Source organism: Tympanuchus pallidicinctus, unplaced genomic scaffold (genome assembly GCF_026119805.1).
Source record: "Tympanuchus pallidicinctus isolate F22 unplaced genomic scaffold, pur_lepc_1.0 scaffold18, whole genome shotgun sequence".
Classification (NCBI taxonomy): domain Eukaryota; kingdom Metazoa; phylum Chordata; class Aves; order Galliformes; family Phasianidae; genus Tympanuchus; species Tympanuchus pallidicinctus.
The window spans coordinates 9,151,650-9,176,454 of record NW_026294699.1 but is presented as its reverse complement, the minus strand read 5'-3'; the positions used below and the strand labels follow the sequence as shown (position 1 = coordinate 9,176,454).

Below are 24,805 nucleotides of genomic sequence, written 5' to 3'. Positions count from 1 at the left end.
CCCCCCCCCGTTCTTTCGCTCCCTCCCTTCTTCCCACTGTCATTCCCTCTTTACTTCCTTTTGTTCCCTCCTTCCATCGCTTCATCCTTCCCTCTTCAGGCCCGCTATTTCCTCCTTCTCCTTTCCTTCCTCCCTCTCCTCCTTTTCCTTCTTCCTCCCATTCCCTCCCCTTCTTCTCTCCGCTCCCCCAGCGCAGGGGTTGCAGTGCAGTAGGTGCTGTTCTCCCCCCGTGGACCCCCAGGGCTGAGGCAGTAATTGAATAAAGCCTCACGTGTTCCCAAATGTGCCACACTGGGATTTAGAAGAAAGCTGCTTTAAGTTGGCTGACTTGAATCGCTGGTACAAAGAAATAAGAGCAGGAGCTGCAGATGAACCTTTTCCAGACTGCCACACTGTTCACAGCTGTGTTTATTTCCTCAGCCACCAGTACAGTCATGCTTAGTTGTAGCAGCACAGAATTTAAGAAGTCAGTAACATTTTAGGTACCTTTTTTTTTTTTTTCTTCCTGAAATACATTTAAAAATCTTTTTTTTTTTTTTTTAAACAAATAAAGAAGTGGTGCTCCACCAAACCCTGCTCACACACTGCCACTTTAGACCAGGGTCACAGCGTGGAATGCAGGTGGTAATGAGCTCAGTACAGCACTGCAGGTTAAGCATTAACCACAGCAGCACACTGCAGCTGATCCCACAGGAACCTCCCAGCAGACAAATCCCTCCTTCCTTTCTGTCTACAGCTACAAGTAAAGTGCAGCTCACCCTCAGGAGCATGCAAGCAGGCTTCAGCTAACAGAGAAAGGGCAGAAGCAACAGTGCAATCTCTGCATGGAAAAGTTACCGCAGCTTTACGCCACTGGGAAGAGGTTTAACGCAGCCAGAAGCGGCACTTTGAATAAGCAGCAGCATGGAAGGAAAGTTTAAATTTCAGTTGGCAGTTACTGCATTTTATTCCTGTTTTAAATGGTCGCTTCAAACAGCCCCAGTGCCACAGTCTGCATTCCCATCAGGTGCCCACAGCAACAGCAGGGATTTGTTCCTAGGTCTCAAGGTCCGTGCCACCCCCATTCCAGCCCTGAGCCGCGTACCAACACCTGTAAAATGAGCTGCATGTGACACGTGTGACAGCTTGAGAGCCAGCAGAGGGATAAATATTCTTCATCATAATATAAATATGCTGTAGAATATCTCAACAAGGGCAAAGTGCTTTTTTTTTTTTTTTTCTTAATTAAAACAAACTAGAAACCTAAATAGGACTGTCTGAACCACGACAGATTTCTGAAACATCTGAACAGTCTAAGTTACTATTAGATGACCATAAAGTGACACAGGCAGAGTGCTCAGTCCTTCGGGACACGGAAGTTGTCCTTCTCTTTCCTGATGGCCCCCATGGTGCGGATGGGGTCGGTCTCCCCAGCATGCTCCTGAACTGTCTTCTCCCTGCCAGGAGAGAACACCCAGAATGGTAACTGCAAAGCCCGCAAGATAAAATCTTGGCCATGAAGTCACTGCTACCACATTTTGCCTGCATCATGGGGATAAGCTTCATTTAAGACCAAAGACTCAGGACTTTGGCGTGAGCTTATCAGCTCCTGCACCTTGAGTGGCATCATACCACACCCATCTACCACGTCCTGTGTGATGAAGGAATATTATCACACAGCAAGGTTTGTTCTAACTCCTGGGTCAGAGATGCTCACCACAACTCCCCACGTTTCACAGCACCAAGCCTCTGCCAGGACAAGTGTTTTACCCAACTTCCTTTAGAATGCAAGAGTTTTAAGGAAGGTCTTGAGAGCATCAGAATGTGTGAATCAGGAGAGTAACTCATACTTATGGCTCTTTCTCCTCACCTTCCCCACATCCCCCCCTCCAAACAAGACTCAGAAGGGCCATTCCCACACGTCCATACCTCACTCGCATGAAGGGGTTGTACGTAAACTCTTCTGCAATGGTGGAGGGTATGGTTGGCTCTCCACTGTCATATTTGGCCTAGAACAAGGAAAACAGTTCTGCCTGATGAGGAATGTTTTGGAGAGCAAGAAGTGTCCTATGTATGAGCAACAAAGGGTAAAGTGCTCCATCTAACTGCCTGATCTGCTCCTCAGCCATACCACTGGACAGGCATGATCAAGGCACTGAGAAACCTGGGTCACAGGTCCTGAGTCTTTCCTGGGACAAAGCTGATCCTCTTAGAAGGGAAGAAATTCAGCCTCAGCCTGTAACGGTACCAAGACATTCCCAAGAAGGGTAACATCTCCACAAAAAGCAAACTGTGCTTGCTATGCTGCTCACACCACCCTGTTCTCCAGCACATTGTTCCCCCAGTCGCACAACTGTACTGTCACCTCTCATCTCAATTCCCTCTCCTCAGCTTCTCTTTTCTCTCCACATTGCCTCTTTTTTTCTACCTCCTCAGAGAGACTCCAGCAGCACCCAGCAGGTTGAGGGAAAGGATGAACATACTCACCTTGGCCCAAGCAAGCTTTTCCTGGATGCTGACATTGTTGGGTTCAACGTGTCGAGCAAATTTGAGGTTGTTGATAGTGTATTCATGACCACAGTAAACTCTCTAGGAAGAAAAAGTCCCGCATGGTATGAAGGTAGACTGCTGGGTTCCATCAATGTTATCATACACAGCAGGAACAGAACCATCCTGCCAGAACACACCAGATGCAGGCAAAATGCCAGGAGCTATGTGCCATCTTATAGGTAAGCCTCATGAAGGAACCCAGGTGTCCCATCTCTGTCCCAGCCTTCAATAAGCACTCTCTGCTCTTCCCTCGTAAAACACAAATGTATTTGGAGTACGTATTTCATTCTCAAAGGAATCCAGCTACTCAGCATCAAAGGCAGTAAGCATGCGTTCCTTCAGTGCATGAGAGATGTTCTCATCGAACAACAGCATTATTGGGAAGGCAGTTTTCTTGAGGCCTGCAGTAGCTTATGACAGGTTAACTTACTAGCACAAGAGTTTCGTACCGTTTCAGGATCTAAGCTGCCCAAGATCTCAATCAGTGCTCTGTACATTTCCTCAGGGGTTCCCTCGAAGAATTTCCCACAGCCAGCCACGAACAGCGTGTCACCTGCAAGCAAGGTGTGACATGGCATCAGGGCCAGACACAGTTCACAGCCACACTGTGGAAGTCAGGCTAGCTGCACTGGTAATAAGGAATGAATGCCCATCCAGAGCCACGAGCACACAGGCAGAGGGGGAGCTTATTTCTCTGCAACACAGACTGCCAGTGATGTAACCTCCCAACTCCTCACCTGTAAAAACTGCAGGTGGCTCGGAGCTATTTGGCTTAGTCACATAATAACAGATGTGTCCAGAAGTGTGACACGGCGTACAGAGGCATTTCACATTAAGAGATCCCACCTGAGAAGAAGGCAGAAGACTAGAGCTTAGGCTATTGTCTGGTAGCACTTGTACCATTAGAAAAGAATTGCAACTTATTACAATGGCCTGGCAGTCCTATAGGCAAATTCTCACGCAGCTGGCCAGTAAACATCAGCTCTTTTCTTGGGAGAGTCCAGCACAAGAATTTTATGGTAGGGACTTGGAAGGGTGCTGTTTCCTCTAACAGGTGTTGTTATAAAGAGAACTGCCAGATTCCTTCATTTGCATGCAGAGTGACTCAGCGTCTGGTCGGCAGCAACAGCAAATAGATCCAGAGCAACACAAAATCCTAAACAAAGTTAATCAGGCGTAAAAAGCTCCAAACAAAAATGAAGCTGAGGGGCAGAAGTGGAAGAAGCTCAGGAAAATGGAGGAATTACACACACTCACGAGGATCATTCCCTGACAGCCTTAATTTGCAAATCTTCCCATGTTTTTCTGCACTCCCTTCTTTGCTGCTGACCAGCCCTAGAGAGGCTGGTGCACCGCAGGACCAGCAGTGCCACTCACACCAGCCTGCACATGTCACAGCAGTTTATGCAACCTGCCAGCTCATCTACAAACAAACAGTGACATTTCAGCAAGCTCTGCCACTGTAGCTCTGGAAAAGCAATGCAGGCAGCTCGCCCTGCTGGCCCACTTTCTCTTCAGCCTGTATTTCAGCCTTCATTCAAAGAGGACCGCTTGCAATTCTTCAGTGCTAACCAGGCTGTAAGCAGAACACAAGCCCTGTGCTTTCATGCTGTGGCTCTCACTACCCTGCTTAAGGTAGCTATCCAAGGAGAGACAGACACCCAGCATGTCCCTGGCAGTACAGGTGTCTGAGCAATACCAATGCTACCATCAACAAACTACCACCAGCTAGAAGGAGACAGAGGGGTTATGGTACATAGAGCTAGAAAAGGGGGAAAGATATAGTTAAATCACCAACCACCTTTGAGAGACATTAAAAAGAAAAAAGAAAAAAGCTGTGACACAAATGGAAGATGTCCCCAGCCAAATCCAGAAGCTCACTCCCTTTACCTTGAGTGACGTAAGGTGAGACACTTTCTGTGTCAATGCTCCAACTCTGCTGTCTCCCCCATACACACGCAATCCTGTCTCCAGCTTTACAAGCTTCTCATTTCCTCCAGCATGATCCCTGGAAGGTCAGAAAAATGGATTTTGGAAAGGATGAAGACAAATTGATTGCAACTGCAGTGGTAGTGTCCAGATGATCATCAGTCTCCCAGTATGCAGACATCTAACACTGTACTCAGAGGGCAGGCTACATCAGCACTAGTATAGATAGATTCTTTAAGTGCCATTTACTAAGTACTGGTGGCTGCAGAGCAGCAAGCTCACGAAAGATTTCAACATAGGACCTTGGTTATCATCTCTTCTGCAGCTCCCCTCAATTTCACACCTAGTTGGGAAATATCAAATTTAGAGTATCACAGCCGAATGCCCATTAACCACAACACTGAGAGAGCAGGCTAATTGGGACAGATGCAGTTCAGGTACTCAGGTTCAACACTGCAAAACTGCTAAAGCTTTATGTCTCTGTCAGAGTTAACGTGCAAACCTGCTAATGCTCCTGCAACTGTTGACTATGCTTTAGAGGCATGTCCTAGCAACTCACTGCAAGTGTGCTGCCTTCTGCACTCCACACATACACTTATTTCACTGACCAGCTGGAATAAGTCATCATTTTAAAGCCTAAATGCATTAACACAGAGAACTTGCAGCCTACAGAATGTACCTGGTCACAGGAAGAATTGCTCTTAAGAAAGTCTGGCTTGATCCCAAGCTTTCCCATCTTTGCTGTGCACTCAGCTACTTCATGCTGATTTCTCTGCACTTCACTCTCTGGTGAGCTTCGGCACAAAAAAGGAGCAGACCATGCTTTCTCAGAGCTATTCAGTGGCTGCAGACAAACAGCAGTTGGCATAGCTTAAGCATGCCCAGTCAAGCACATGGATATGCTCTAAGACCTTGATACGAGCAACTTCAAAGCAGCCCTGTGTGTTCACTCATGGACCCATACACATTGCACAGATATGCCAATACAGCAGATAGTTACCAGTGATGGTGTGTGGTCAGGACACTGGTCAGCTTCACGCCATGCTTTTTGACTGCATCCAAAACCTGCAGACACAGTGCACATCAAGAACATGACAACTCGCATGGACTCCCTTAAACAACACTTAAACAACCTGCTGCCTGCTCTGTATGCAACTGCTATGAGGTTTAAGAGCCACACCTCCATGCAAACGTCCTGCTGACTATGCAGAGAACTCATCCCTCATCTTGCAGTCATTACACCTCAGGACTCAAGCTCTCTGATCCAGCTGGGCTGTGACTAAACTCTCAGCCCTATTTCCTCTTTTCTGCACATGAACAAACTAAAAGGGAAAACAAAATCAGGTCAGTAACTCCTGAAGGCAGGGAGAAGGTGTTTGAGCTCAGAAGTTCGGCACCTCTGAAGCCTTGTCAGTACACAGGAGATGCTAATATTTCCTGACTTTCCTCCAAGCTTGAGTCACCCTGTGACTAATTCTCTTGTGTACGTGGCAGCATGGAAGTATTCTAGCAGTGCACCCACTCCCAGGACAGCAGGCAGCGTTACCTTCTGGGGCTGCACAGGGTCCACTATTGCAGCCTCCTTCGTTTCCTCGTCAATGAGGAGGTACATGTAGTTGTCAGTGAGCGCTGGAAGTATCTCCACCTTCATGTTGGCTTGTGTGACAGTCTTCGACTTCCTCTGCTCGTGCTCTGTGTGCAGGAAGACAGCTCGTACCTGCGCTGGACCTGGAGACCAAAAGCAAAATTCGGGTCGTGGGAGGATCGTGGTGCTCTGCAGCTTCACAGAGAGGGATGGGACACTGCCGGCAGGTGTGTGGACATGCAGGCAAAGTGCTGTACCTTGATCAGGGAGAAGATTTCAAGGGGCAGGAAAACAGAACAGAGAGAGAGCAGTTGGACAAAGGTCAGCCTGGGACAGTGACTTTGCAAAAAAAAAAAAAACAACAAAAAAAACCAAAAAAAAAGCACAAAATGTCACAACCAAAAGGAATTAAGAGGAGAAATACAAACATTGCTAGGACAGAAGTATCTGGTTCATTAATTGGGGAAATCACAGCTTACACAGTGCTGTGGAGAGAAGATGGGCTCTCTGCACAGCCAGCCAGATAGCAGGCGTGCACTGCAGGGAGCTTCCTTATGATGGGCTGCCTTGATGCAACAGCAGTGCTTCCCTATTTGCTTTTGGTTAAATGTTTAATAGAATCCAAGGAGCAAATCTGATTTCAGATGCAAATAACTTGGGCTCCCCTTTTCCCCTCACTTTTCCTCATAGATACAAAGTTCTTAAAGAAACAACGCAGTCACAAGGAGCTCTGCCATAAAGAAAAGAAGGGAACAAAGAGGATGATGCCTTTGATGGCTGGGGACCACACAGCACTGGGTCCATGCTCATACAGAACAAGAGGCAGCAGTCCATGACAGAAGTCAGTTTACACCCACAGCACAGCACTGAAGGTGCCTGCACTGGTTTGGCTCAGCTCCTGTCTCATTTTGCACTGCTGACCCTAAGGCTCCAACACTTGGTGCTCAGGGAGAGGTCACCACACTGCTAATCAGCCTGGCCCACTCTCCAAGCAGTCTCTGCTCACCTCTGATAAGAGAAAAGGGGCCTGGCAGGGTGACCCAGCCAACACAGCGAGCCCAGAGCTCTGCAGGGACACAACCACAGTGCTGCAAAGCTGAGAGCACAGCCTGGAGCCGCACGTGCAGCAGATGCATCAAGGCCCCTCTGATCCTGCCCAGGACATCCTCCCCTCCTGCACCCACCAGATCACTTGTTTTGTGGGAAGGTAAAATGAAATGCAGCGCTGAAAGGAATCCTTAAGCACAACAGCATAAGCATGCACTGGGGGTTTGACACAGTGGGCACGTAGTGCTGAAGGAAGCATCCATACCTGCCAAACGTTCCTTTGGAGGAGAAGTGTACTTCCAAAAATAGTAATTAAAAAAAAAAAAAGACAAAAAAACCAAACCCTTACTATTGCTTGGTAGGAAAAGAACCCAAACAATTGCTCCTCAGCTTCTCCCTAACTGAAAGCACTTTTGCTTTGGACAAGTTGCCTGTTTGTGTACCAGATGCAAATTGGAAAAGGAAAATTAAAACACAAGAAAGCAGAAACTTAACTTCGAGTTGAAGGAATTACTCACATACTTCAAATGCCTTCTTCCTATGAACCATTTCTAACCTTGGCCACAATCCTGAAGTCTCTCAGCATGTTTAACTCACAATTCTGGCATAACAAACAAACAAACTACACCACAGAAGGAAATGGTTTTCTAAAATGCGATTTCAAGAGAAGAATGAGAAAGCATCCGTGCAACATGAAACCTATTCTCAAGTCCCATCTGCAGCTGAGCTGCACCCTTCAGTCTGATCCAAAGCTCTCACGCACACCCAGCGCTGCTCTTATGAGCAGCTCACACCCAGTTCTGCTCATGGCAGCTCCTCAGCAGTGCACAACCCCTGCACCTAACACAGACAGCAAGTCAAGATCACATGCCCGTCCAAAACTATAAGGTCCACTGGCTCCATTTCCAGTCAGTTTTGTTCCATGTCCCCAGCAGTGCCCTTTGGATTGCATAGCTCTGTTCAGGATGGGTTGCCAGCACAGCCTGACTCTTGGAGGGGCAGAGATTGCAGATGGGCAATGTTAATGCTATCACAGCAATGCACGCACGCAGGAGGCTGAAGGCAGGGAGGCAGCAGGTAGCTAAGCAATAGGTTCCTCCAGAAAAATGGTTGCCTTGTGCATTTTGTTCATAGTATTTTGTTTTACTGTTTTACTACAAAAAAAGGAATGGAAAATTCCTGTTCCAAACGAGGCAGTCACACACACTGACTGCACACCCATTCCTAGATGTATATCTCTGCACTGCCCCACAAGTAGAAACACCACGTTTGCTTTCTATACACCCTGCACGTAGATGTGTTTGGACACCAGATGAGCTGCACCCTATGGAACTCCTGCTTGCTGCCCCTCAGGCAGCCTGCAGCACCCAGCCAGGTTCAGTGCAACGCATGCAGGGTGTGCATCCGCCTACAGCAACTCTGAGCTGCCTGCTCCTCATGTCAGCACACTCAGGGACAAGGTAGCAGAGGGGCTTCAAGGCTGACAGCGGCTGCAGTGAATTCTGGCTCATTAAGGCCACGTTTTACATGCAGAGGCACTGCTAGGCTGAGCTCTGATTCAAAGAGACACTTTCAGAATTCAGGCCCAGATGTAAATGCACAGCCTAGAATTTTTTTTTCCACTTTTTTTTCCTTACATTACCAATTCAATTTCCCATCTAACCCAGTTAAAATTCGACACCTTATCCCTCAACCCCCAATCCTCCAGAGCAACCAGCTGCACTCGGGCGGCCCAGCAACCCTCCAGGATCCTCCCACGTCACTTACTAGCGCAAAAAAACCAACCCCACCACCACCACCAACAGCGCGAGGCTGCAGCTAAGCAGACACTGACCTACTTGGGGCTGTGAGTCAGCTTAAAACGGCGCACCCCTGAGCAGAGAAAGAAGAGAAACCATCAGCAAACTGCGCAGCTTTGCTAGGAGGAGCGCCGCCAGCCCCCCCGGCCGCCCACACCGAATCCCCGCAGCCCCTCCGCGTCCCCGTAGGAGCAGGTGGGCGCCGGGCGAGGCGCTCCGCCCGCCCCACGTACCGGCTCGGAGCAGGGCCCCGGCTCCCAGCGCAGCCAGGGCGGTGCCGAGGCTCCGCCAGCCCCCGCCAACCATGGTGCGCTCGGCAGCGGCGCGCCCCGCCCGGCCCCGGTTACCTTCGCTCCCCGCCCAGCGGCCGGGTCCGGGGAGGGGGGAGGCGGGCAGCCCCGCTCGGCCCCGGCCCGGAGTGCAGCGGGGGCGGTGCTGAGCTGCCGCCCGCCCCCTGTCCGCCCAGGCGATTCGCTAAGCCGGCTCAAAGGGGCTGGGTAAGGAGGCTCACGCCTGTGCTGGGGGAGGGAGCGAAAGGCAGCAGGAAGGAAGGAAGGAAGGACGGACGGAAGGAAGGAGTGCGGGTCCGGAGGAGGAGCGCGGAGCTCGGCGGGGTTTGTGCCTCCGGTACGGCAAGGGCGGCCCAAGGGCACCCGGAGAAGGAGAGCGGCGGGGCTGATGGCTTCCTCCAGGCCCCTGGCACGCTTCTGGGAGTGGGGCAAGAATATCGTCTGCGTGGGGCGCAACTACGCCGAGCACGCCAAGGAGTTGGGGAACGCGCTGCCCGCCGAGCCCCTCTTCTTCCTCAAGCCCTCTTCGGCTTACCTGCGGGAAGGCTCGCCCATCCTGCGGCCCTACTACTGCACCGACCTGCACCACGAAGTGGAGCTGGGGGTGGTGATCGGGAAGAGAACCCAGGCCGTGTCCCAGGAGGCTGCTATGGAGCACGTGGCAGGCTATGCCCTGTGCCTGGACATGACCGCTAGGGACACGCAGAAAGAGTGCAAAAAGAAGGGTTTGCCCTGGACCTTGGCCAAGGCCTTCAGCACATCGTGCCCCGTCAGTGAATTTGTGCCCAAGGAGAAGATCCCAGACCCTCACAAGCTGAAGATCTGGCTCAAGGTGAATGGACAGTTGAGGCAGGAGGGAGAGACCTCCTCTATGATCTTCTCTATCCCGCACCTGATCAGCTACATCAGTGAAATCATCACCCTGGAAGAAGGAGATTTGATTCTGACAGGATCTCCCAGCGGAGTTGGGTCTGTAGAAGAAGATGATGAGATAGAGGCAGGGATAGGTGATATCCTGTCCATGCGGTTCAAGGTGGCCCAGCAAACACGCCGGTCCTAAGCAGCAGCTGGGCTGGGACCTCTGTCTGCAGAGGAAGAGCCTTTTGGGGAGCACTGCGTGAACAAAGAGATGCACTGCACCCACTGTCCTGTGTGTTAAATTTACATGGCCTGAGCATCTCCTGGACTCCTGGTTATCAAAGCTGTGCTGTAGCTCATGAAGACCTGTGGCTAAAACAATCCCATTTCCACTTTGGCCTCCAGAGAGGCTGTAAAGCTGAGGTTAGTCCAAGAGTCCAACCCAGCCTAAGGCAGCTGGTTGATACCTAAACTGTACCTTGGAACTTTGTATTCAGCTGTACTGGGGAAATAAGAACAGTAGGAAATACAGCAGCAGGACTATCGCTGTGTGCTCTTCTGTTCACGCTTTGAGCTTTGCCAATGTCCTGTCTCAAAATAAACATAAGAACTGAAGTATTAAAATGGTGATGTACAGAAAGTGATCTGTGGTCTTGGTAAGGCCTGCAGATGTCCAGCTTCTGTGTCCCACCCACACTTGGATTCCTTGCACAGGTGCAATAAAGTGGCAAGAATGCACTTTATAAAGTGGAAAAATAAAAGTTTAACCTGAGGACTGGAATCCACTCAGGGTGTGCAGCTATGTGCTCTGGTGACTGTCGGCGTGGGGTCTTTCCAGCTTGGGGTGCTGCAGGGGCTCTCATGGGTGATCAGGCAGCAGTGAGAGGTGCTCACTCCTGGCTGCAGCAGCCAGCACTGGCTCCTTGTCGTCACTGGGAGCTGCAGTAGGAAAGAACTGTAATGAGACACAAGAAAGCCTGTGAGAAAGGAGTCTGGAAAATGCTGCATGTTTGTATCGTTACAGACTAAAACTGTAGATATTTGGTGGTTTTAACTGTAATTTTTACAGTAGGCCACCATTTTGAAAGTTGTACAATAGATTCACATGCTGGGAGGGGCTCATTTCAGTGGCTTTATTTCCAAGATTTAGGGTTATATTTTGCAAGTATATGAGCTTCGAGGCAGTGTGCTTAAAGAAGGATGTAGCTGCTTTTCACATTTCTTTGGAAGATATCCTAAGGCACAACAGTTGTGCATGCCCCCACAACACCCCCTCCACCAGGCACTAATCCTGCCAACATGTACACTGCAGATTGCTGCCTTTTAGCTTCAGTGAGTGGCTTAAAAGCACGTGTAAAAGGTCTCTGTTTGATAATTATAAATACTATGGCCTAAGGAACTGAGGCCAGCTGAAACACAACATTTAGCCATGACATCTGAATAGAGCAAGCCCCTGGCTTTTAGAAGTCAAAGTGCCCCTTGTATGCTTTGAAAGTGAGAACTGTTGGAAATCGACTAATATAGAAATAGATTAACAAACCAACCAACCCCTGGAGAATGGGAAAATGTACACACCTGGGTTCTTTATGTTCAGCCAAGAACATCTATGCTGGAGACGAATCTTGTCATGCCTGCCACCTACAGTCTTAGCCTGAGTATCTGATTGTCAGACGTCCCTGCTGATTACTTTGTTCTAAGAACAAAGTCTTAGGTCTGTCCAGGTCTGCCCTGGAGAAAAGAGACTTGCAAAAATCTTTGCTATTTCCTTTGCATGCCTCTGCAGTTGGTAAAAGCTTTGTGTTTGGACTCACCAACAGATACCACAAACGCATCAGTATTTGAAAGTGGGCCTTTATTTACTTCAATAACACAGAAGTAGCACAGCAGTCAAAAACAAAGTTCAAGAGATCTGTCTGGTACTAATTGTCATTTCTGATTTTTCAAAACTTTCCCATAGTTCCCAAACTGAGCAAACAAGGCTTCCACCTCCCTTCTAAAGGGTGGAATTCAGTAGAACTAACTTTTAGGCTGTGGACCTACTACACTTTTCCAAGTATAATCATCTTAAAAACACCACAGAAGCCCAATTACAACAAGTAGTAATGCATATTCCTTAGCAAAATATGGCGACAACAACCTTCTACCTCTAAAAACATAGTGAATAGATGGCCTTTTCCCAGCTGTTACCAAGCCACGTGCTGCAGCTTCTTTCCCAGCAGGCTCTGACTTGCTTCTATAGGATTCGCTAGTTTGCACGAGAGTATATTTGCTTTCAGACCAGTTCTCCAATTGGGTGACAAGGTAATCTGCAAAAATGAATAAAGGACTTTGTTTTTACTGGTGTATCAATGAACAGATGTTAAGTATCTCTTAGTACCAAAGCAAAATGCTTTCCTGAAAGCAGAAGCAGAGGGTGAAGTGGATTCAAGAGTAAGAACAGTTTTGCTAAGAAGAGGAAGTTTTAAAATAGGGAATCAGCTTAGGGTCATCCTAAAATAGGCAGTTCTATGAAAAAAAGGAATCCAATATAGGGTAAGGCATATTGGAATATTGGAACAAATATGTACAAAAACTGCTGCTTATTTTGAAAAATTCAGTAGAATTGACAGGGAATTTTTCAGTATTAAACATACTACCTAATAATAATTTACAACAGTAGCTGTTTTCCATTAGATACCAACTTTAAAATAAATCTTGCTCCGTTCTAGAAGAAGCTGCCATTTCAGTGCAGTCCTCTTGTCTTCTGGTAGAGTGAGGAACTCCTGGACCTGTTAATAACATGACATCACAGCACACTTCAGCACATAGCTGTAACATCTCCGCAATAAAATGATGATGAAAAGAGGATTTAATGCATTTTTAAGCTGTACTTTTCAATTTTAACACAGTCTTTGATACATGTACATAACAGATAAATCACACTGAGTTGCAGGGGATTGCAACCACCTTCTCTGGGAAGTGCTGATCAATTAAAGTAATATTCTGAGTAGGGTATTCATCACTCTTACATTTAACAAGTTTCTTATCAGCAGCCAATGACTTCTACGTTTTTACTGACATGTATATGAAGAACTTGCATATATAAAGAACAGTTAGAGGTATTTGTAAGATTCATTTCATCTGAGCTGTGGAGCAAGATAAGAACAACCTCATTTATTTCTACTTACAGTGCAGCCTAAGGTTTCCTCAGCTATGCAGTCAGAGAGGTAACAAGAATAAAGAGTGCCTGTATGATCTGTCAGATCAACAAGGATGTCAAAGCTCACAAAGGTGGACTTTGAATCTGGAGAGATGTCACCACAGAAGTTGCACGTGTTTGACGTTTCATTCACCACAAAACGGCACACTGAGCTGAAACACAGAAAGGTAATTAGTGCATGCAAGTCCTTCTTGCTTGAGCCTGTTCTTTAGGCTGAGATTGCCCAAGAGGCTCTTAAAAAAATAAATAGATCAAATCATCATCTACACTTTCAAGTCCATGTGAGAAAAAAAAACAACCTCTTTCTCTTTCCTTCCTCCAGGACCAGAAAGTCCTTCATAAAGCCAGCTCCTCTTCCTTGCTGATGTTGTAAATTCTATGCAACAGAAATTCAGATGCCAACTGCTAGAGCAGCTTTATTTTTTGTCCAGAACTAGACTAAATACCGTTCTATCTAATTTGGGTCAAGGGAAGAAGAAAAAAACATTCTAAAACACAAATTTAGAAGAAACAGTTGCTTACCATCTGCTGCGAATAACTTTAGATACATTATCATCAATGTCCAGCATGGAAATGTAACCATAAATAATGCCAAACACTGGTTCAGGTTTTCCATCACTCTGTAAAGCTTTTTCTTTCAGCTGCTTCACAGTATAAACATCAACTATAGTCTCCACTACAAATTTAAAAGACATGTGAGTCTAAGAAGAAACAACACAGAAGAGCAGCAACATGAAAAGGACCTTAAGAAGAGATGATCAAAAGCATCAGAAAAGCAGTGCACGTCTTCCTTTTGGAGAAGGCTCATCATTGTGGGAGGGAAAAAAAGAAAAAAAAAAAAAGAATAAAATCAAGAAAATCTCATAGTTAATATTTGTATCTCCTCAAAATGAGTTTTCGACCAAAACTTGCAGTTATTCTCACGTAAGCCAGAAAAGAGCATGTCAGGCCTCACACTTGCATAGTCACTAAGCATGGAGATACGTAAGTGATAACTTAAAGAACAGCCCTGTTAACAGTCCAGACTTGAAGTATGCAGCCAGGCTATGGCTTACTTTCTAAATAGAGTATGAACTTGAAATTTGAGCTGCACCATGAAACGACTTTATCTAGTTTCATAAAATCAGTGTTTGGATCCACACTTACAGTTAATGGACTCTTTCGACTGCTCCTCCATTTTATCATGCAAAGCTCCTGATTGTGCACTCTCTCTTATGAAGCTGAACAGAATATTTGCTTCTGCAGTTTCTTGGGAAAAAAAAAAAAAAAAAAAAAAGAAAGAAAAAAAGAAAAAAAAACATTCATTTTTAAGTAATAAATATATGTAATATACAGATAGATCAAAAATTGTACAACTTTTTTAGTTCAGGTAGAACCAACAGCATGCCTCTTGGAATTGGCCAAGAAATGCATTTCTCTTGTTTTCTTTTAACTATTTAGCAGTAGAATGTATGCTTCATTCATACAGTGGAATGTATGAAGGCTGCTTAGATTAGATAGACAGACAGACACATAATAGTATTGTGGAAGCCAAAAGCTTGGTCACTATATGACAGACAAGAAGCAGGAAGCTTTCTGAGGCAAACTGGTAGAAATCAGACCTCCAACAAATTCACTCATGCTTTCTTATCTGTAGTGATTACTAAAATTAAAATGATATGTCAGCAGCTCTCACCTGGATTAGTTGTAATAATGGTCTTTGATATCACAGTTGCAGTCATACAGTTCCTGAATTTGTCAAAATTTACTCTCACATCTGATGCAAATATTACTGGGCATGAAATAAAAAGTCTGTTACTTTTGAATACAGATTGCATTAGGAATTACAGAAGAAAAAAAAAACACCAGGGAAAAACAGAAAATTATACCTGTTTCTCGTGGGATCCAACTCTGTGCAAGCTGGATAGATTCATTATCCCAACTAAACCAAAAGAAGTTAATGTGTCAGAACGTTTCTGAAAAAGCACCAGTGCTTTTAAGTACAAAACTGCTAAATAATACAGTTATAACTAAATTGCTCAAAGAGAACAATTCCCTCATTACATGCACATGCAAACAAAATGAAATACTGTTTACCCACATGCATTTAGTTCACAGCCAGCCAGGATGCTTTAAGTATGGCCCAATACAGTCCCTGTTTAATCCCATGCCACATAAGATAAAATAAAGGGCTGTTAGACTGTTCAAAATAAACATCACACCTGGAAAAATAGTGCATTATTTCAAAGCTGAGCATCAAGTAATTTGCAACTAAAGCAAATCGGAGAGAAAGTAGCTGCTTGTCATCGGAGCTTCTGCTCTGGGAACAAGTTGTTTGCTGACATCACTAGGGCAGATGTTCAGCCAGCTTTCCAACACTGGAATCCTTGTAAATTGTGAATAAGACCAGAGTGAGGTCAGTAGTAGCCCTCAACAATGATGATTTAATGTTTAGGTCCCTTGACAAAATGTCATGCAGTTCCTCTTAAGTTTGGATGGCAAGAGCACTGGCAAAGCACAGCTTTGTTCTGTTTTTAATTAATTACAGAAAGACTTCAGCTCTTTACTTTTCACCTGGCATTGCTCAGCCGACTCTTCACCGATGGCCTATGAAATGTCTTCACTATCATGTCATTCACTGCTCAAGGACTCCTAAAAACCACACCTATCTGCTCTGCACTTCTAAATCCTGTTTGGCTTTAGAAATCAAGGATATTCCTTTTTTTTTTTTTTTTTTTTTTCCCCTCACTAGTTTGTGGTAGCAGTGAATGAACCTTTAAATGCCACGTTCTGGACAAGTGCAAAATTCTGAATTAAAAAAAATACAGCAATTTGGAACTAAGCTTCATTTTGCCATCTGTTAGCTAGCAGTCTGTAAGTCATACAACTAGACATGTAGGGTTACTCTATGGAGACTTTTTAAAGTCTCTATTTAGTGTCTATTGCTGCTTCATTACCACACAAATAACAAAGCATTTAAGACAGTATCATAAGCAGCTTGCATTTTATTCTTTTCCTGCTCCTGCATGAATGTATTTTAGTAAATTAAAACATATTTTACCATATTATTGGAAAGGACATCTCTGTTTCATCGTAGAGCTTTACTTCACACCTCTGACCTTTCCTTTTGTCTGAAGTTATAAAATACTTTGGCTCACCAACCTTTAAAAAGACAGAGGAGCAATATGTAAGAAGTAGCACTCTCAGTGTTTAGGAGTATAAGGTGATAACTTAAAACTTAACAGATGACTTTAAAAGTGGGGGGAGGGAGGAACTATACACAACTAAATAAAACCTATCCACCTATAGGTATAGGTTGTTATAAAATTAAGTATACTAACAGTAGTAATTTTAATTTAAAAGTAATTTCAAGATAAAGAGACACTTTTACTTTATAAAAATCAGCAGTTTATATATTTGCAAGTTATCTACTGCTTTCACATGCATGATTTCAAAAAGACTATTTAGAATATTTCCATTCCCTTCATTTCCTCCCTTGTGTTGCAGATGGAAACTTCAAGTAGCTCAGACTTCAGACCAGTTGAAATCACTGCCAACCTAAACAGCAGTGATCCCACTGCCTGAGTCCAAAAATCAGTACTCACATGAAGGCAGTGCAGTTACCCCTGCTAAGAAGAAAAGCACCAGTCTGATGGCGCCTTGACTTACTGACATTACAGCTGCAAGCACATTAAGAATTCTTCCATCAAGGCTCTGTCCATTTGCAGTGATATCACCCAGTGAATAATAATCCTGGGGGTCCTTGACAGGCAGGTGCAGCAGAGAAAGTAGCTTGGTGTCCATTTCGTAGCATGAAGAGGTTTTGACAACTGAATGATTTTCACTGATCAGTAATTTGTAGCAACTACATAGTAGGCAACACACACATGCACACAGAACAAACATCAATTAACATTTCACTTAATCAATTCATTAACAGTCTAGAATGTTGATTCAATTCATGGGGAAAAATCATTTGCCTTAAAGATGGATACATATTTCAACGTTTCAGTAATTTTTAACTATAAATGTAGACCTTTCCTCCTGCAGAAGATTTATGATTGTGTACTGAATGCTTATATAGAACTGGAAATCCAGAGAGCTGTGTAGAATATGTATTTTTAAATCTTTCAGTTCTTATCAATAAAGAAAAATGAAATAAGTTCTGAAATGGCTGTAATGCAGGTAATTGGCATTGTGACACAGTGAGACTACTGCAGTCAGACTGGATTTGGTAGCAGGTTTTCAAAAGAAATTCACCTATGACTTTAGTAATATCTTTACTATTTTTATTATTTCACGGCAAAGCTGTAATAAAAATTAAAATGTAATGAAAAATATGTTTTAATTTGAGATTATTTGACCACTGCTTCTACCAATAGCCAGCTGCTGCAGTGAGCTGGCACTGAAAGGAACTGATCCTTCTGGAAAGAGCTACCAGTCTGCACTGTACATTTACCTCGGAGTTACGGGGTTGAATTTTTCTTCCTTTTCTCCTTCCTTTGACTGGACTAAAGGATTTTCAATTGTAACTGCAATCAAACAGCAGTGAGTTAAGTTAAAACACTGAATGCGAATGCATGAGAAGAGAAGGAATTTTGAGAACAGAATTGTTTCCCAGGTAGGATATGGAAAAGAACATGCGTGTGCAGCAGCTTCTGTTAAATGCTTCCATTCTGAAAACATTATCTGGCCATACAGCTTGCATTATAGCCAGAGTCCCACAGGAGTCCTCAAGGCATTTAATGGAAACAAAATGACTAAAACTTGCTGTGTGCACAGTCTTCATAGTCACAGCTTTTATCCAAACACTGCATTGTGGCCAGCAGTCTTTTTATTGATGATATAAAAGCACAGACTGTAAATAAATTGAAGGTTTTTCTTGTGTTTGTTTGTTGTTTTTTTTTAATGATCATATTAATACCTATGAGTAATGAAGGCAAAGAAAAACACTGAACTACTTTGCAGAGATTATTTTTCATAATTTATAATCATGTAATGTAAGAATTTAGATCCATTTAACCATAGGTGAGATGTGGGTGGCTGCATTCAGTGGGTTTGTATTTGGTCTTTTTGTTGACACATTTACTGGTTTTGAATTTAAAACTTGGAGATCTTATTTCACTCCTCTTCATACTGAACGTAACTGAACAATTTGTTTCCAATTAAACTGCTTTCCATCTCCTCTGAGGAAAATATAGTAAAACCACAAATACATAACACTGGTTTACTGGGGAAAAAAACAAAAACACATTCAAACAGAAACATGTTGAGAATAAACTCCAACTTACCACAGTCACCAACTCTGAAGCTTTCTGAAAGCAATCGGATATATTCTTCTCTGCCCCAAGAATTGACATTAACAAAATGAGATGGTGAATCACGAATAGTGAAACTGAATGTGTATCTTTCAGACCCAATGTCTGCAAAAACAAACACTACTGTTAGCATTCACTGGCACACCTTGGTTTCAACTAGACTCGATTCTAGAATGTAAGTATAAAAACTATTGCTACAGGGTTGTGCTAGATTCTGTCGGAGAACCACTATCAGCAATGTGGGGAATACCACTAGAGGTCAGCAGACTTGTCGGTAAACACATGGAGGATTGCAATAGGCTGCCGTCCCTACAGTGGTACCTGAGTGCCCACATCACTTAACAGCACCACAGAAGCTTAACAGTCTAATGCAAGAGCAACCAAAGAACTGTAGGTCGCTAGATCCAAAGCAGTCATCCTAGGTGTTGACACACATTATCGGGCAAGACTGTAAGTGTATGTACTAAGAAACTTGTTCTGGTGGGCAGGCAGCCTGCAGAGGGCTGTGCCCACGTGTGAGAGCCAGGCGACAGACAGCAGGCTGGCTCAGCACAGTGGCACAGAGCTGCAGCCAGATGCTTCCTAGCAGAGTCTGTCCCCAAGCTGTAGGTACATTGTTTCATTATCCAATTAACTGTGTATTATCGGTGTATTATTCCCATTTTTTTCTTTATGAATATACAATAATATTGATTTGGCATTGCTCAGACCGTAAATTACTTGTTTCACTCCTTAAGAAAGGCCCTCAGCATTTCTCTGAGAGAATGGAGAGGAACAAACCATAATCAGCACCAGCAGTATGCGTGGTAGCAGTGTGTTCAGTTTGATGCTGTCTTCTTCAGACCCTGAAATACTTCCACGCTGGAGTTTTTCAGTATGGATTCTAATTGATACCGTTTAGCCAAACTAATGCTGCTCTCTTTCCTCTTGCTTCCCACCCCCCACAATTTTGGGAGGGCATTTCTATTCTATACACTTTAGACTCAGAGGTCTGTTTATCATTTAAATATCGATTTCAGTCAGACATGCCGAAGTATACCACATAACAAAATGAAGTAAAAAAGGTTTTAAAAGACTCTACTTTTTCTGTCTGGAAAGCTTCTGACATCTGTTTTTCCAATAACCACACCGATTACATTCTAAAAAATAAAAAGATTATAGAATAAGAGTATTAAACACAGATGTATATGATGAATTAGATTTCATGGACTTGTACTCTGCTGATGATAATAAGCATATTTCTGACTGGTAATCACTTTAATCTATTTATTCCACAGTACCCCATGAACAAAGGACTAAAACATAAACATACAATGTTACTTTAAAAAACGTGATTAAAGATATTAAAAGAACTACATCTGTTTCTGTTTGTAAATCAATGAGTGGACAAAAGTTCACCCCAAAACATTCATAATTCTGCCTGTTTGTGGTATCATCTCCTCAGGTAGGCAGTAATATTGTTGTTTTGTGCAGAGGCCTCATATCTCCTTAAATCCACTACGAAAAGGCTGGACAGAGTTTATTTCACAGTTAAGCACCCACTGTTCTCCCTGCTGTCACCACAGAGATGCACACTTGCATACCCACAGGGATGGCCATTTATGCCATCCTCATCTTAACAACATACATTTCTACAGTGCTTTGTGCCTTTCAAATGACCACAGTGAGACCTTAGGCAATAAACGTTTTTTGATTACGAAAACAAAACTCATCTTAGTCTGCTTTGCTAAACTTTTGGTTATTATGATAAAGCAGCCCAGTCTCAACTGCAGAACAAAACTGCTAGGAACATTCACACAACAAGATGTCCTGAGCTGTGAACAACTTACTGTGTTGAACGCAGGTAAAAACACAGTGAGTGGCCCAGAAAAGCATGACAAGCAGTAGTTTCAGACTTTTTTTAGTAATGATTAAGAAATACCACATTTTATAGTATGTTGATGTAGAATATTGTGGAATAATATACAATAATATATATTATCTGTGAGAAAAGAGCACAGAAGTGCTTCTGGGAACTTTGTCTGGTAGCGAAGACCGGAAGAGGAGAATGTCATCATAATACAGCAAAAAGAGAGAGGTGGAGAGACAAAAGGCCCTGAAGCTACAGAGCTATCTTCCACTAAGTTTCATAAACTAGCACTACATTTATTTCTCAGCGGATTACCCTAATTGCCATAAACTCCAAAAGGGATGAATTGAATGAAAGGAATGAAACCATTAAGTGCACCACACCTCTTTCACAGCACACACGTGAACTTACCTGCTGTACTCCACAACTTCCTCGTCCCAGCAGTGGAACCACAGCAGTCAATTGGCATGGGGCAGTCCAGCAATGTAATAAGCAACAACGCACTGAATTTTGCATCTATTCATAAAACACTGCAATCTGACTGACTACAAACATACAACACCCATGTGCACTCAAAAATCTAGTCTCGTGATCCCTCTGTACTTTGAATCACTAGATGGAGCAAGGTCACTGTGTTATCCCATCCTGATGGACACAAACTCATTAGAAGGATGCAGCCATTAACTGTGTAACATCCTAATTCAACCAGCCTTTCTGTAATGAATATTTTCTATCTATCTACAAGACACAGTGATTTAGATTAGAATTTTACTTTTCTATTTTTGGATTTGCTTCTTAAAGAAATAAAAATATAAAGTTCAGTTAAATCTGACTACAGTACACACTCCATCACACTGCTGGAGTGAAGAACTGATATTTAGGATGACTTTTCACACAAACTATGCTCATGTAAATCTGCAGTTTCCAAAAGAGGTCTCCACTGTGTATAAATACATTCATCGTTCTCTTACTAGTACAAAGCATGCCAAGCAAGCTAACAAAAGGAAGTGATCTGGCTGAAAACTATTGAGGGAAAGGAGGGTGCAAGAGGGCATAAAAACTTCCAGAGATCATTTCCCTGATCAATTTATTGTGCAACTGTACAAGCATTGCTTTTGCCAAAAGAGGAGGAGTGGAACATGCCTGGCACTAAGGAGTAGGGCATGCTGCCTTTTTTGGCAGGGCAGTGCTTGAGGCTGCTCGACCAAATCGTGACACCACAGCATTACAACACTGCAAGTTTCTTACAGCTCCATCTATTCTACTTTTAAAAAACAAGCTGCAAAGTAAAAAATTATAGGATTTAGATACATACTGATCAGCCTATCTTAAGATACTACCTTACTAAAAACTACCTTACTAAAAATACTCTATTTCCTGCACATTTGCTAATTGCAATACTCAATATTGGTCTTATTTGTACAGATAAAAGTTTTTAACCAAGTCAGTGAATCCCTGTATTTGGTAGTACTGGTGAGTGACAGACTAAATTAATTTTGTTGGAGAACAGGAGTTTCTAAAAAGTTGAAAAGAGCACACAGTGCCACTGCGAGAGCATCCACAACTCTCTTCCCTTGTTCATCTCTCTTCTCTGATTTCTGTTCCATTTGTCTAATGAACACTATTGCTGTTCTCAAAAGGAACAAAGGGCTAAATTGTCCCCCTTCAAATAAAAAGCTGTGGGAATAGGAAAGCTTATTTTCAGCTTTTCACAACACATCAGATCTCCTGTTGGACATACAGTTCTGTAAGCACACATCTACTTCTTGCTGCATGGAGAGATGCAGCTGTATCTGGTATCCACGTGGAAGTGCAGTTTCTCTGTTTTATTCTCCAGGCATCAGCTTCCCGCAGCATCAAATGCTCAACAGACATTATAACTAGTGGGCTAGACAGAGCAAAGGGTGGGAGACATTGCAGAGGGAGCACTGTAGCCTTCTCCCTCCTGTTTTAAAACATGATTGTGGATAGAAAAGAATTTTTAAAAATGGATCCCCAGACTTTCTAGTTACAATTCAACCATCTGTAATCCAAAAGAGAAAACGAATGAGTTACACAGCACACTCCTTTGTTCAGCTCTTGCTCCTGGGAAGATTGTTCTCATTTGTGTCAGGAACAAACAAACAAAAGAAAATCATACAGACATTCAAATATCTGCATGAAACTACCAAGTACCAACCTCTGCTGTTTGCCAAGTTTACTTTATGGTTCATCCTACACTTCTGTACTCCCACAAGCAAAGTTTTTAGCTCCTTTAATAGCCTGACAACTGCAAAACCTGCTTTTTGTCCTAAACAAACAGAAACAGTCCTATCTGAGATGTAATTGTGAGATTTTTATCCCGTTAAAACACCATACCATTCAACAAGAGTTTTGTGTGTGTAATTAAGGACTACATTAGTTAGCTCAGAGGGATTGAGCACACAAGTAAGAACTTCAGGTATGGGCCTTGTGTTCATAGCTTGTGGTGAAAGACTATTGTAGGTTACAGATGTATTGTGACTGCATAATACTGACTCTGTACATGCTTTACTAATTCTGCATCCATTTAAAACATCACAAAGAAGCCTCAGATTCTTTCAGACACTCAGTTGTCCAGTCAATATCTATAGTTGGGGTACCCACATACTATGGACAACAACAGCATCAATTTTCATTTTCCTGCTTTATACACAAAGAAAGTAAGGTACTTTATATCTAACAATTATACTAATGCTATTAGTATCTAAATACACGTCAATTACATAATTTTGCAGTAATATAATACAGTCATATACAATTTCACTTGAGAACAAAAGTACTGTGTTACTGAGACTTACAGGACGAGCAAGATTTGGATGCAGATTTGAAAGGGCAACAAAGTCCCGTGTTGAACTGGAATAAGCCATTCTTTATCTGTAATTTGAGAAAATTAATTTAGATTTTAAAAAAGATCTAAACAAATCATTTAAAACTATTCATGGGAGGAATAACAAGCAGATTTTTAACACAAATGTTTTGGCCTAAATATCATGTTTTCAATAAAAAGTATTTCAAGCTGTCTGAAGTAAGACAATCCTTTATTGTTTGCACTTGGCTAAGGAATAGTTATAAATGTTACTGCTATCTGTTTTTTTCACACAAATGTAATTTTTTTCAAAGCATTAAATAATTCCATTAGCACAAGCCTCTGAAAAATATTTACCTTCCTTTTCCTGTCTGGGAAGTCCAACTGAACTTGTTAAGGCAGCTCGTTATATAGAAGGCCATTTATGCGGGCGGAAGTATGAGTGTTGCACTGAAAACCACCTTCGTTGAGATTTTTTTATTTAACATTAAACTACTTTAGAACATTTTCAGACTGCCAACTTAACCTTGCATTCCTGTGAGCCACCCAAGTCCTCTCCATTTATACCAAAGTTGGGCTGTGGTTACTTGTTAGCCTGCCTGAAAGCCTTTCTTTATTTCAGTTCCATGTGTGTTCAGAGACGTTACTGATATTTATCAAACGGTTGTCAGATGCTACTTTTTTTTATATATATAAAAGGAACCATCAAGCCATCCAAATCTAAATAACCTTTAATACTGGGGAACTGCTGATGTTCTCAGGGGATGTCTGTTCCAAACTTTTTAGCACAAGCCTTGAATGGATTTGGTATCTGTGCACCTGGCACCCTGTGTGAGAATTGCTAAGCACTTCGTCTGTCGTTGGCACAATGATCTATCTGCTAGAAAAGCAGGCAGATTCTACTTTATAGAACATAAGCAGTTCTCAGAGATTATGAAGTGATTTCTCTAAAAAAAGACTACCGCAGAAAGTTACTTAAAATTTGCTTTATAAAAAACCACTCAGCAGCGTGACACTCAAACTACATCCATTACATGGAAGAATTCATGTTCGCTAATGTAGTCAAGTCAGCTGTCCCTCCAAGGCATGTCAGTGTTCCCATCTCTAGAGCATTTCAACACTGTTGAACGCTATACCTCACACCACAAGTGAGTCAGCTGGGGGCATATGCATCAAAGGACAATCAGAGAGGCAATTAAAGATTTAAAACACCACAGACCCTGACCAGCGGAGCAGCTCCTGCCCTGTTGTACCGATTTATCCTCTGCTCAGGGGCAGGAGCTGAGCCCCGAGCTCAGCCGAAGGAACTGTCAGCACCTGCTCAGGATCAGATCTCCTGAGAAAAAAGACAAGATTGGAATTCAGAATAAATTAAAAACACTGAAACCTTTGGCACGACCACCCGTCCCAAACGGGTGTCTGGCAGCAGAGGAGCTGGCGCCCTCAGAGCTCAGCGCTGCACAGATCTTCCTTGCGTGGGCCCACCATTGCCCTCCCACCCTGCCCTGCTCTGAGCAACACGTGGCTGCTGGCCCCACACTGCCAGGGCTGGGCAGGAGGAGCACTGACCTCACCTGCTGCCCACAGGTGTGGAGA

At 43.5% G+C, this 24,805-nt stretch overlaps 3 protein-coding genes across 8 annotated transcripts; 1 reads left to right on the top strand and 2 right to left on the bottom strand.

Moving 5' to 3' along the window:
- Nucleotides 1-390: 390 nt before the first annotated feature.
- Nucleotides 391-9,344, bottom strand: HAGH (hydroxyacylglutathione hydrolase). 6 transcript variants are annotated; one of them, XM_052679626.1, is made up of 10 exons: nt 9,123-9,139; nt 8,925-8,962; nt 6,005-6,186; nt 5,459-5,523; nt 4,420-4,537; nt 3,267-3,375; nt 2,979-3,082; nt 2,467-2,568; nt 1,909-1,988; nt 391-1,436 (listed from the first exon to the last, which is right to left on the bottom strand). In XM_052679626.1, exons 3-10 carry the CDS (start codon nt 6,107-6,109, stop codon nt 1,337-1,339), a joined length of 783 nt encoding a protein of 260 aa, XP_052535586.1. In that variant the 5' UTR covers nt 6,110-6,186; nt 8,925-8,962; nt 9,123-9,139; the 3' UTR covers nt 391-1,336. The 6 variants fall into 6 exon arrangements, with proteins under 6 accessions (XP_052535586.1, XP_052535589.1, XP_052535584.1 ...); XM_052679629.1 differs by lacking the exons at nt 8,925-8,962; nt 9,123-9,139 and adding an exon at nt 9,237-9,344; XM_052679624.1 differs by lacking the exon at nt 8,925-8,962 and having other exon boundaries at nt 9,123-9,230.
- A 6-nt stretch (nt 9,345-9,350) lies between these two features.
- FAHD1 (fumarylacetoacetate hydrolase domain containing 1) lies at nt 9,351-10,835 on the top strand. The gene has a single exon (XM_052679630.1). It carries the CDS (start codon nt 9,568-9,570, stop codon nt 10,237-10,239), a length of 672 nt encoding a protein of 223 aa, XP_052535590.1. The 5' UTR covers nt 9,351-9,567; the 3' UTR covers nt 10,240-10,835.
- A 1,055-nt stretch (nt 10,836-11,890) lies between these two features.
- MEIOB (meiosis specific with OB-fold) lies at nt 11,891-24,542 on the bottom strand. Its single transcript, XM_052679631.1, has 14 exons — nt 24,429-24,542; nt 23,202-23,277; nt 19,615-19,672; nt 18,507-18,638; nt 17,675-17,747; nt 16,885-17,080; nt 16,277-16,377; nt 15,105-15,157; nt 14,912-15,007; nt 14,383-14,484; nt 13,759-13,912; nt 13,205-13,388; nt 12,719-12,805; nt 11,891-12,343 (listed from the first exon to the last, which is right to left on the bottom strand). The coding sequence occupies exons 2-14, from the start codon at nt 23,268-23,270 to the stop codon at nt 12,221-12,223; spliced, it is 1,428 nt and encodes a 475-aa protein (XP_052535591.1). The 5' UTR covers nt 23,271-23,277; nt 24,429-24,542; the 3' UTR covers nt 11,891-12,220.
- Nucleotides 24,543-24,805: the final 263 nt, after the last annotated feature.